This window comes from Pangasianodon hypophthalmus, chromosome 21 (assembly GCF_027358585.1).
Source record: "Pangasianodon hypophthalmus isolate fPanHyp1 chromosome 21, fPanHyp1.pri, whole genome shotgun sequence".
Classification (NCBI taxonomy): Eukaryota; Metazoa; Chordata; class Actinopteri; order Siluriformes; family Pangasiidae; genus Pangasianodon; species Pangasianodon hypophthalmus.
The window spans coordinates 13,992,124-14,004,464 of NC_069730.1; the positions used below are offsets into that span (position 1 = coordinate 13,992,124).

Consider the following 12,341-nt stretch of genomic DNA (forward strand, 5'->3'; position numbering starts at 1 on the left):
TGATTGTTTTTAGCCGGTTATATAAAGCTATTCATTCATTTAGCTCATTTTCATGTCTAATAACTCTTTGTCAGTGATTTCCATATTCAGTATCTGATGGATGCATCTTCATATTTCCTGTTAGCCTATGAATTACACAGAGGTGCAGAGGAACTACATGAAGGAGTCTTTGCTGTACAGGAATCCAGTAGACCCTGCAAACTGGGTTGGACTTGTGAAGTTCCCCTCTCTTTTGCCAAATCTAAGGGTGAGCAGACAAATTATGGAAGAATGTACGGTATATGTCTGTCATCATATACGTAGACTTAATGGCGAATAAAAATGGCAGAACAAGGCAGACTAGTGCTGACTAAAAATGTAACAAGAACAACATCTTTATGTGGAACTCTTTAGGCCAGACTATATAATAGACATTCATACACATCTCTTTGTCAGTTGGTGCTCACTGGATATTGCAAAGCTTGATTCATTCAGTTAATGGAATGTTTAGAGGAAACAGCATATTTACACAAATCTTTTCACTTTCTTCAAATTCAGTCAAACCACCAAGCCATGTTTGGTGTCACTGGTGTATTTGGCTGTTTTGTAATTTCACTGCTCAAGCAGTGAAGCTAACGAGCAAAAAATCTAGCATTATAGAAACTGAAATCATTTTGCTATATTACAGAAGGTCAGAAATCATAAGTAGTAGATGTACCTGATAACAATTTCAGCACTGAGTTTCAACTCAGCATGGTATAAGGAAAGTGTGATGCCCCATTCTTTTTAACCTACTTGGTTGATGAACAAAATGCTAGCCTTAAGATTGGGTTACAATCGTTTATTTGTGTGTGACACACATAGTGAGGGAGTAGTTTTCTATACACAGTGTTTCCTGTGAGTGTGTGCACTCGGTAAAAAATGCTCCTCCTGTGAGAGAGCAACATACTGTATCATCTCGACTGATGTTTAGTGTTGTCTTATGCTCTACAGAGGCTGCATGTTAACTGTGTAACATTGCTGATGATGCTGTCTTTCCTCTAGAATAACTTACTGATGTTGGCCCTCTTGGCATTCGAGGTAACAATCTACAGGCATCAGGAGTATTTCCGGCTACGCAACAAGCTCTCTCCTCCCCCTTTTCGAACTATTTTCCATGAAATTACTCGTCAGCACCTTGATAACGGCATCATCAGCTGCGCCAAATACTTCATCAACTACTCCTTCTACAAGTTTGGGGTAGAGGTATGTCACCAACAGTGCTTCAGCAACTGTATTCATATTTTGGAAAGAATGAGTACAGTTTGGAAGCAAACACTCTGGTGTTATAGTTGAGAATTCAACAGTGCTGTGGTGTGAATTATTATAACAGTTCAGTTCCTTCAGGTGCAGAAATGATGTCATATCTTTGAGCCCTAAATTCACAACTGTATACAATGTTTTGTGCTATCCTGCAATCTGTGTGCCTCATTTCTTGTCTCAGGTATGTTTCCTTTTGGCGGTGAACGTGATTGGCCAGCGCATGGACTTCTACTCTATGCTGCATGCCTTTGCTCTGGCAGCCGTGATGTACCGGCGCAGGAGAAAGGCCATTGCTGAAATCTGGCCTAAATATTGCTGCTTCCTGGCCTGCATGATCACCTTTCAGTATTTTGTCTGTATAGGCATCCCACCAGCAGCATGTAAAGGTGAGCATGAGTGTGTCCATGCAATCAATCTGTGTTTGGATGTTTGTGGAAAGCTACCTTAGCCAGAGTGACTTGATATGGTAGTGAGTTTACATGTAACAAGGCTGTAACATGTATAGAAACTAGAAGGAACCAAAAGGCAGCTGAGATCATGCTTGTGACCATATTCCATTTATTTTTGGCTGTGTTAGCATTTTTTTGTAATCAGTTTATTTCCCATTAACCAGAACCTTCAGTAGAGTTTTATAGCTCAGCGAAGTTCATTCGGTTGACACACCTCCACTGCTCTCCACTCCTCTCGCCCTTTGGATCTGCCTGATTCATCCTGATGCTCTAATTCTGCTTGAAGCTTCTGCACTTGTGATTCACTGTCTGCTGCTGTCGATGGTGCAACATGAATATCCTAAAGATCTGGACTTCCCAAAAAAAAAGGACTTTATTCAATGGATAATTGAATCCTGTATACTGTGGACCTGAGAACTGCTACTGTAATCATAAAGACTATCTTGTGCTCATCCCAGGACTCTCTCTCTCTCCCCCTATAGATAGATAGTCATACTGAACATCCTTTTAATACATTTAGTACTGTTTGCCTTTACTCTTCTACACCTGTATATGGGATTATAACTAATGATTTATAATCTCACTATTGGGTGTAATCCAGAAGAGGCCTGGTTCCCTTTTGAGTCTGGTTCCTCCTGGTTTCTTCCTCATGTCATCTCAGGGAGTTTTTTTCTTGCCACAGTCACCTTTGGCTTCCTCATTAGGAACCTACATATATATTACATAAAGATTTCTGTATAGCTGCTTTAGGATAATATGTATTATTAAAAGATCTATTCAAATAGAATTGAATAGAATTGAATGGAACTGAATTGACGTTTTTTTGCAGACTACCCTTGGAGATTCCCCAACTCTTCAACAGATTCCAACGTCATTAAGTGGCTCTACCTTCCTGATTTCCGCACAAGTCCAAACCCCAAGTTTCTCATCTGTGAGTTATGATTATATACTCTTACTGTATATTTAAATGTTTGGCAAATTTCAAAACTATTATCGTAACTAAGTGTGTTGATTAACAGTAAACTGAAAGGATGAAATCTTTCATAGAAGTGCAATTTTACCTTATTACTTCTCTTCCTTTCTCTCTCTTTCTTTCATTCTCTCTTATAGATGACTTCATGCTGCTGCTGAGTGCGTCACTACAGCGGCAGGTGTTTGATGAGGAGAATAAAGCAGCAGTCCGTCTGATGGCTGGAGAAAACGTAGAGATTTGCCGAGATCTGGATGCTGCCTCGTTTAGCGTACACAACCCCGTCCCAGACTTTATACACTGCAGGTGCTAACACACACACACACACACACAGTGCATTTCCTTTGATTTAGCAATATTAAGCTACATACATTTATGGCAGTAAATGAGAGAGATCTCGTGGAGCAAACTATCACCAGAGCTCTTGTGCTTGTTAGGTTCTGTTTTATTTGTATAGCGCTTTAGGCTTTAAAAACGTTGAAGCTGGGCTTAATATTAAGGTTATGCAAAGTGCAAATAAACAGAATGTGTTGTGAATGCTTTGCTGTGCCCTGGCTTGACTGTCAGCTGCAAATCATCTGTGCATCAACATGCACAGAACCTCCCCATCCATCCTTCCTGTCCTCTCATTCCCAAGTTCTTCTTCCACAGATCAGATTACAGATGGAGCGTGTTGTCCATAGCTCACCATCACTTTCACTTATATGCAATTTTGTTTGCCTAACTCAATAAGCAGCTTTTATGTACAAAGTGAGTTGTTTTCTCAACAAGGTGATCAGTGAGGAAGTGAGAGAGAGATAGGAATCTGTCCATTCTGGCCCATCAGCAACACTTGTATGTATCTTTTCATCAATGCCCTTAAAACAGGCTGAGTAGTGGGGCCTACATCTAGCTATCAGTGTTTCCACACACAGCTCTGAGTGGCTGTGAGAGGTAATGTATGGAGTGATCTAGTGCACACCCAGGTGGGTAAGAGGGCTAGAGTGCACTCAGATGATAAAGATCCATACATGCCAGCTTTTACAGCCCATATGGTGAGCACTCACTTCCTTTATACTGTTGTAGTCATAAGTTTAAATATGCCTTGCAGGATCTGCCAAATGTTAATAATTTAAAAATAAGAGGGATCATAAAGTTTGCATTTTGTTTTTTATTTAGTACTGCCCTGAATAAGCTATTTCACATAGAGGGTGTTTGCATGTAGTTCACAAGACACAATAATAACTGAATTTGCACAAAAGAATCAGTTCAAAAGTTTACATACGCTTGAATCTTAATACTGTGTGCTGTTATCTGAATGATCAACGACTGTTTTTATGTTTTGTGATACTGTTCATGAGCCCCTTGTTTGTCCTGAGACCCATCTTTTCACACTGAGGGCAACTGAGGGACTCTATTACAAAAGAAAGGTGCAAACATTAACTGATGCTCAAGAAGGCAACACGATACATTAATAGCCGGGGGAGGGGTGTAAACTTGTGAACAAGATGATTGGTATAAATTGTTATTATTTTGTTTAAAGAGCTTAGCATTTAGTACTGGCTTTCAGAAGCTACATAAGATATTTACATGTTTCCCAGAAGGCAAGATAATAACATTTTGGAGTAGATAGGGTTAAGGGCCTTGCTCAAACGCCCAACACTGGCAGTTTGGCAGTCCTGGGGCTTGAACCCCCAACCTTCTGGTCAAGATCCCAGTGCCTTAACTGTAGAGCCACTACTGCCCATGTATATGTACTCGGAAACATCGACTCCACTAACAATGCACTCGTCGACAAGTAGTCTTATAGTGAGAAATAGAACTTTTACTAAATAATATTCAGGCATCAGTGTCAGAAAAAGACATCAAAATATCATCTAAATTAATAAAATGGACACACAAAACTGCAATCTTGGCATCTTATATTATTTTCATCCAATGTGAAATTAGATATTCAATTAGTTTAACATATCCCACCTCTCAGAAGGACATTATAAATATGCATAATTGAAAACAGCATGTCTACAGGCGTTGTGTATAACAGTGCATAAACACTGATAATGGTACAGTTCAGGATTTGCTGCTGGTTGTTCTGAAGAGGTACTGGGTGTGTTGTAGGTCGTATTTGGACATGCTGAAGGTGATCATGTTCAGCTACCTGTTCTGGTTTGTCTTGACCATCATCTTCATCACGGGTACAACACGCATCAGTATTTTCTGCATGGGCTACCTGGTGGCGTGTTTCTACTTCCTGCTGTTCGGCGGAGAGCTACTACTCAAACCCATCAAAAAGATCTTGCACTACTGGGACTTCCTGATAGCCTACAATGTCTTCGTCATCACCATGAAGAACGTCTTCTCTGTGAGACACATCAGTTTTTTTTCTTTTTTTAAATAATCATCTAAATGCATTTTCTTGTTTTACCTGTTTAGAAAAAAAACAGTTTCCAATTTATTAGGTACACTAAGGTGCACTTATTAGGTACCTTCCATCACTAGTTTGTCATTTACCATATAGGACAGTAGGTATACAATTACTGACTGCAGCCCTTCTGACATACTGTGTGAAATTATACCTATTTGGTCGTTCCTGATTCTGAAAAGATCATCCGTCATCTGTGCAAACTAATTAATCATCCTAGTAAAAACCGTTCTACTGTCAACCAGAGCTCCTTGACTGATGCGTGTAGTGCAGCAGGTGGTGAGATTCGGAAGTAGTATTTTCGGAGTAGTATTTTTCTTTTTCTGATTGAATAAATCTTTTTCTATGAATATAAAACTAATAGTCCAGACCCCAAATCTGCTCAATCCAGGCACCCAAGCTAGTGATTTGTCCACCACTGAGTATAAGTACAAGACAGGTGTGCCTAATAAACTGGCATCTCTGTGTTTTTATGTCATGCTAATTTAACGACAATTTCTTTGGTACAATGCACATATGCACAAGTGTTTATTTGGTATTAAAATTTTGAACACGTGTGTGAATTTCTCTGTGGTTCTCATGGTTGCTTTGCCCAGATTCTTGCCTGTGGCTACATCAACATGCTGAAGGTGAACTGCTGCTGGCTGATCCAGCTGCTGAGTCTGGCCTGCACCATCAAAGAGTATGAGCCAGGTATGGATCTCATTACTTTTCCCAATGAACCCAACCATCAATGTTTCCTTATTGAAATCTGGATTTGGTATAAATTCACTCAGCAATTGTTTGTGTACTGCACTTCAAGGGTAAAATCAGTAAATGCTGTTGTACCACATGCATGCAGCATGACATTATTTAATTGACCAGAAGACAATAGCTGATTGTTTTGCACAGATTCCTTTGCAGTGTCTTTATTGTTGTTTTTTAGTCTCTGATACACAAGGTTATTTGCAGGGCGGACCTTAGAATATAACTGATCAAAAGTTTTAATCTGCTTCTTTTGATGTGAAATGTTACATGTATGTGTCTAGGTGTGTCTTCAGTCTCTAGTATTGACTGTGACTTGCCTAAAGATGAGGCAGGAATCATCTGGGACAGCATCTGTTTCAGCTTTCTGTTGCTACAGAGACGTGTCTTCATGAGCTACTACTTCCTTCACGTTGTGGCCGATATACGTGCTGGACAGATTCTGGCTTCTAGGTACACTGTGTTTAAGAATATTAACCTTATCGTCACTCTTCACGCAACAATCACTGTCCGCTCTTACATCAGTGCTGAAATAATCGCTGATTAATTCAGTGATTTTTTTGTTCTGTGGCTAAATTTCCCATTTTTAATGAGTATTCAAACATTACAGCTGTCCAATGTCACCTCCACAGTGTGCATCATGGATAATTTAACAGCTGTTTAGACCATTTGCAATCAGAAGCTTGACATGTAACCAACAACCTGGTAGAAGCATAAATTCACTGTGTAAGGAAAGCTAGCGATTAAAACTAACTGTTTTTAGAGTTTGTTAAATTAGCTTCTTATCTACCTAACATGAGCCAGTGCAAGGTTAGAAGGTTAATAATAAAAAAAAACACTTCTACACTGTTTTTGGTAAATATATTTATGTTGTCTTAAAGTTTGAGTTTCAAAGTATGTTATAGACAAAAAAAATTGAGCACAACCCAATTTTTAGGGTATTTTGGCTGTAAGACAAAACTCAGCACAATGTTCTCCCAGACTGCCGCATATGTACAGTATAGCAGTTGTATATACATTAGCATTTGGTAAAACCTCTTCTATATTTGCTCTTAAGTATTCCCATTTCTTTCCTCTTAAAGAACAGATATTTCTGGTACCTAAGGAAATCAAGTGCGTCATATAAAGCATACTAAAATTTTCCTTACAGGGAAACTTTACTAGTATTCTTCAGTTATCTGCTACACAGAGTTCTTGCCAGGTTGTGAATGAGTCTGCTCAGTTAAATTTATGAACATGAAAGACAACACTAAGAACCACCCAAAAACTTCCAGGAATTCACAGTTCCCGAAAACGAATAGCTGTTTGTTGCTTCAAGTCTGGTTCAAGAACTTTTTGTTAAATCCCAAAATGATAGTTGCACATTAACTGGTCATTAGTCATATGCTCTAAATTTTCTTTTTCCCAAAAACTTTTCTCCCTTAAGCATCAGAAACACAACTATGTTTTATGTTAATCCATTTTGGGTCATTAGTCATATGCTCCAAATTTTCTTTTTCCCAAAAACTTTTCTCATTTAAGCATCAGAAACACAACTATTTTTTAGGTTAATCCGTTTTTCTCTGTGTGTGTCTCTCAGAGGAGCAGAGCTGTTCCAAGCCTCCATAGTAAAGGCAGTGAGAGCTCGACTAGAAGAGGAGAATAAATCCATGGAGCAGCTCAAGAGACAGTGAGAATCAGCACCTATACACACTACACATGGATTTGAAGTATACATGGATCTGCAAGAATGATTTTGACCATTTGGAATCATGTATTTTTTGTGTTGAACAAGTTTAACTGGCGTTATAGCCAATTTCCTCTTTCTGTTACAAAATAAGACATCAAATATTCCCTTGGCTGGATCATTAAAAACAGTTAAAATTTCAATTTTATTGCAGGATTTCAGGTTTCAATTCCTGCTTTTGCTATTTGACTTTTATGGTCATACATTATCAAGAAAGTAGGGAAGGAGGACAACGAAAAAGCCTATCAGAAATATTTATAAAGCATCACCAATGATCGAACCGTAGCTCGAAAAGTGTTTGGAATTCCAAGAATAATATTTTAAATTTCATGAAGGTTATCCCAAATGTAGTTCCAGTTAGGTCTTTATGAAAAGAAAGCCCAAATCATAACTGATGAATGTGACTGCCTTAACCCAGGATGGATCGCATTAAAACCCGGCAGCAGAAGTTTAAAAAGGGGAAAGAGAACATGCTGAGCCTGACCCAGGAGTCTACAGACAGCCAGACCCTAATTCCACCTGATGCTGGTGAAGAGGATGATGATGATGATGATGGTACGACAAGCACATCTGAAGTAAAGGAGAATATGTTTAAACTGGTGTAAGCCAGCAGCTAAAGTGGATAATATACAGTAGGCCAAGAGTGAAATGTCATTTTTGATAAATCCTGCGTACTGTAACACTACTTCATTATTTGTCGTTAGATTTTGCACCATAGACACAAGAAAATACACTTACTTGTATGTGTGATACATTTTGATACATTTTTTTAATTCAGTTATATTAATGATCTTGCCACCATTTTATTGTAGGAGCAGAGAAAGAGAAAGCCAAGGCCAAAAAAAAGCAGTGGTGGAGGCCTTGGGTTGACCATGCTTCCAGTAGGTTTACTATCATAATTTCCTCTGCTCTGAGTGTTCCTTGTGTCCTTGACCAGAATTCAGAAGATTCCCATACTGCACCAGGGCTCAGTGAGACCGACCAATCAGCAAACTCGAATCACCCAGGCCTTATGCTTCTCCTGAGTCTATTTAAGGCTTATAAGAAAATACAGACAGCTCCAGAATTACTGGCACCTTTCATGACAGCGTGCAAAATGAATACATTAAACATATGTGTTGCTATATTGTTCACACGTAAAAGTTTTCTTCAGTAGTGCATTTTTTGGTTGCCCCTGGAACACTGGAAAACACAAAAAAAAAAACAGACACACACTGTCAGAGTGGTGTGTGAATTCTGGCTCTGACAATTCCACAACCTCAGCTATATCCCTCGAGTTTATAATTGGTCTCAACTAGAGATGTGCGTGGGACTGTTTTTTTTTAATCCCGCTCACACAGTTATTATTTTTGTTTGTACCCGACTAATATTTTGTAATGAATTTATTTAATTTTTTTTCCCAAAATATAAACAAACTAGCAGCCAAATTTAAGCTACTGCAACCCTGACCAGGCAGTTACTAAGGAGGAATGAATGAAGGCTGTAAATGCACTGTGCATGAACATGTTTGTCCTGCAAGCCTCATATCTTGCTCGTGCTTGCATGGGAATAAAAACTTCACGCCCGTGAGACCCTTTTGTTGCATCCTGCGGGATACCAGTATCGATGCACAACTCTAGTCTCAGCAAGATGCCCTTTGAAGCTTTCTTCAATTTAGGCCACAGGTTTTCACATGGGTTCAGATTCAAAAACTAAGATGGTCGATGCAAAACATGCATGGCCAGCTATCCTCAGTGGAAGCAGACCATCAATCCTCAGAGCCAGCAGCCCTCCAGCCTAAAAACAGTCCCACCGCCATATTTTATACTGGATGCTCTTCCACATGCAGTCCACATTTTTGTTAAAAATGTCGATGGTCTAAATAGACAACATTTCTGATAAAGCCTCAGCATTTAGTGTGCTACTTTCAGGAAGGGCTTCGTTGTGCTGCCAGTCCATAATAGCTTGTTATAGATGGACGTCAAGAAGTTGATTTTGAAACTTGAAACTTCACAAAGAAAAATATGATCTTTAGGGTCTTCTTTGCCTCCCTCATAAGCCTTTTCAGTGTGCAGTAGGGCAATATATTTTACTATATTTTTAAATTATTTAATTATGATTGTGCTTCTTAAGTTTTAATGTATTTTAATCAATTACAAGGTCAACAACTATCTATCTCACTTGTGCAACCTCATATTCATACTCCAAGAAAACATGAGCTTGTCAGTTCAACACAGAGCAATTTTGTTTTAAAAAAAATTTCTCTAACTATTTTAGTTTAACTATTCTTTAGTGATAGCTATAATTTTTCCACATATGATTTTGAGAAAGAAGTATGTTTTTTTTATTTAATAAGCTCATATCTAGAGAAAGGTCAGTAATTTCCCACAATTGTTTGAGGGGAAAATTAGAATTTTTGTAATATTTATAATATACAATAATTTTGTTGATTCTCTTGAAAGGTGCCAATAATTCTGGATTTGACAGTGTATTTATATTGTAACATAGAAATAATATATAAAATACATTGCCTTGCATAAGTATTCATAGTATCCATCCTTCTATAACTTTTCTACATTTTGTAGTGTTGCAACCTGGAACCGAAATGGACTCAATTAGGATCATATTATCATGAATCTACAAAAAAAATACCCCATAAAATTTAAGTAGGGGAATCAATATACTTTTCAAAATGATTTACCAATAAAAAAGTAAAAGTTGTGATTGCATAAGTGTTCATCCGTGTTGCTGTCAAACCTCTAGATTAGTTCTGCTACAACTGACTGCCATCTGAAGTTACATAATTAGTAGAATGTCCACGTTTGTGCAAATAAACTGCCACATGATCTCAGTACAACTTACAAAAGACTTGAAAATTGCTGTTCCTTAACAGTTTCCTTCCAGTCTGCCAGAGCTTGAGAAATGTTGCCAATTTTGAGAAATTTTGATATCAGGATCCTGATGTGCAAAGCTGATAGAAACATATCCCAGAAGATTTGCAGCTGTATTAATTCATTTAGTAATTTTCCTTCCGCTTTTCCTGGTAGGAGTTACAGTGGCAGCAAGCCGAGAAGGTCAGCCCAGGCTTCTCGATCCCTGTCCACAAATTCCAGCTCCTCTTGAGGGGGCTCTTCAGTCATTCCCAGGACACATGTAAGATAGTGGGTCTTGGGTCTGTCCTGGAGTCTCTGTCCAGTGGGATGTGCCCGATACAGCTCTAGCGTGAGGGGGCTAGGCGCATCCTTGTAAGGTGCCTGAACCACCTCAACTGGCTCCACCATCCCAGTTTGTCATCCCAGCCCAAAGGCACTGCCCCAGATCTTCATGACAAATTGAAGAGGCCTGTTAACCACACAACCCCAACCTTGTCCAGTGCCTTTAACATCTCTGGCTGTGTCTCATCTCACAGTTTCCCAGAGCATCATTGGGGCCACCTAAAAGTCCATGGTTTCCATGGTCTTTACAATCTCCTCCCATGCCAAGCTTTCGGTTTTGCAGCTAACTGCTTTTGTAGCAGACCTCCTGGCTCTTCTATACCTCTAAATTGAATCAGGAGAGCCCTCCATTAGCATTACCTGGAAGGCCTCCTTCTTCAAATTGATGGCTTCCCTCAAAACTGGTGTACATCAGCATATCCTAGGGTTACTGCCTAACAGGCTGACAGGCATAAGCAGCCTTCTGGCAACAGCTTCTTGCTGCTTCAATGATTGAAGACTTGAACATGGTCCATTCAGAATCATTGTCTCCAACCTCACTTGGTACATGGTAGAAGTCCTTTCAGAAGTGGGAGTTAAATTCTTCTCTCACCAAAACTTCTGCCTGACACTCCAGAAGGCTCTTCTGGGTTTACCAAGTAAATCTGGCTGGTGCCCCATGTGACAAATCCAACTCACTCCAAGTAGTGATCAGTTGACAGCTCTCCTCATGTCTTTACACAAGTGTCCAGTCTCAAATCCGATGACACAATTACAAAATCGATCATTGACCTTTGGCCCGAAGTTCTCTGGTACCAAGTGAACCTATGTGCAACCTTGTGTTTGAACATAGTGTTTGTTATTGACAATCCGTGACTTGCATAGAAGTCTAATAACAATTCACTATTCTGGTTTAATGTTAGTTCAGTGTTCAATCAGGGGGTTGAGAATACTTATGCAACCAACAACCAACCAAGCAACAATTTCTGCCTTTTTGTTTAATTACACTTTGTGTGACAATAAAATATTGTGTATATTTAAATGTTAGATATATTGTGTGAATCATGGTAAAAATCCCAATTAAGTTAATATCAATTCCAGGTTCTAACACTACAAAAATGTGGAATAGTTCAAGGGCGGTGAATATTTATGCAAGACACTGTAAATATGTATTCATATTACATTCTACAGACAGGGAGTATTTAGAATTTATGAAAATCACTGAAGTTACTAAAAGATTCATGTATACCTTTGGAAAAATCAGAGCCTTAAATAGATATGTACTGTATTGCATCTGAGGACAGGAAAAATGCTAATACCTGGGTGGTACTGGGTCCTTGGCTTGGAGTGACATCAATGGATTAAAACAATTGGCCTGGTCCCTAGAGCCCACAGTTAAGAATCTTTGCCGTGGTTTCAATTTATCTCACCCTCATTAAAAGAAACAGAGAGTCCATTTTTTCCAGTCTGGATTCCTTTAAGACACAAAGAACCATGGCTGGGAACTCTCTCTTTCACAGAGACACTGATCAGTGCTGACAGGTTACAGTTGAAAACGTTTTCCTTTGGTCTTGGTATTATTTTGCTCGGAATTTTA

The 12,341-nt window shown here is 38.9% G+C and overlaps 1 protein-coding gene across 7 annotated transcripts in view; it reads left to right on the plus strand.

Annotated features, from left to right (window-relative positions):
• The window catches only part of LOC113533233 (piezo-type mechanosensitive ion channel component 2), an 86,422-nt gene that overhangs the window by 51,541 nt on the left and 22,540 nt on the right, over positions 1–12,341 (plus strand). For 6 of the 7 annotated variants that reach the window (XM_026925211.3, XM_026925216.3, XM_053227742.1 and 3 more), the window contains 11 exons: positions 125–247; positions 1,024–1,224; positions 1,463–1,667; positions 2,560–2,661; positions 2,841–3,006; positions 4,798–5,041; positions 5,698–5,794; positions 6,130–6,298; positions 7,425–7,514; positions 7,990–8,126; positions 8,384–8,452. In XM_026925211.3, the coding sequence (XP_026781012.2) occupies positions 125–247; positions 1,024–1,224; positions 1,463–1,667; positions 2,560–2,661; positions 2,841–3,006; positions 4,798–5,041; positions 5,698–5,794; positions 6,130–6,298; positions 7,425–7,514; positions 7,990–8,126; positions 8,384–8,452 (1,603 nt within the window). The remainder of the gene's footprint in view (positions 1–124; positions 248–1,023; positions 1,225–1,462; positions 1,668–2,559; positions 2,662–2,840; positions 3,007–4,797; positions 5,042–5,697; positions 5,795–6,129; positions 6,299–7,424; positions 7,515–7,989; positions 8,127–8,383; positions 8,453–12,341) is intronic. The other variant, XM_026925213.3, reaches the window with a different exon arrangement.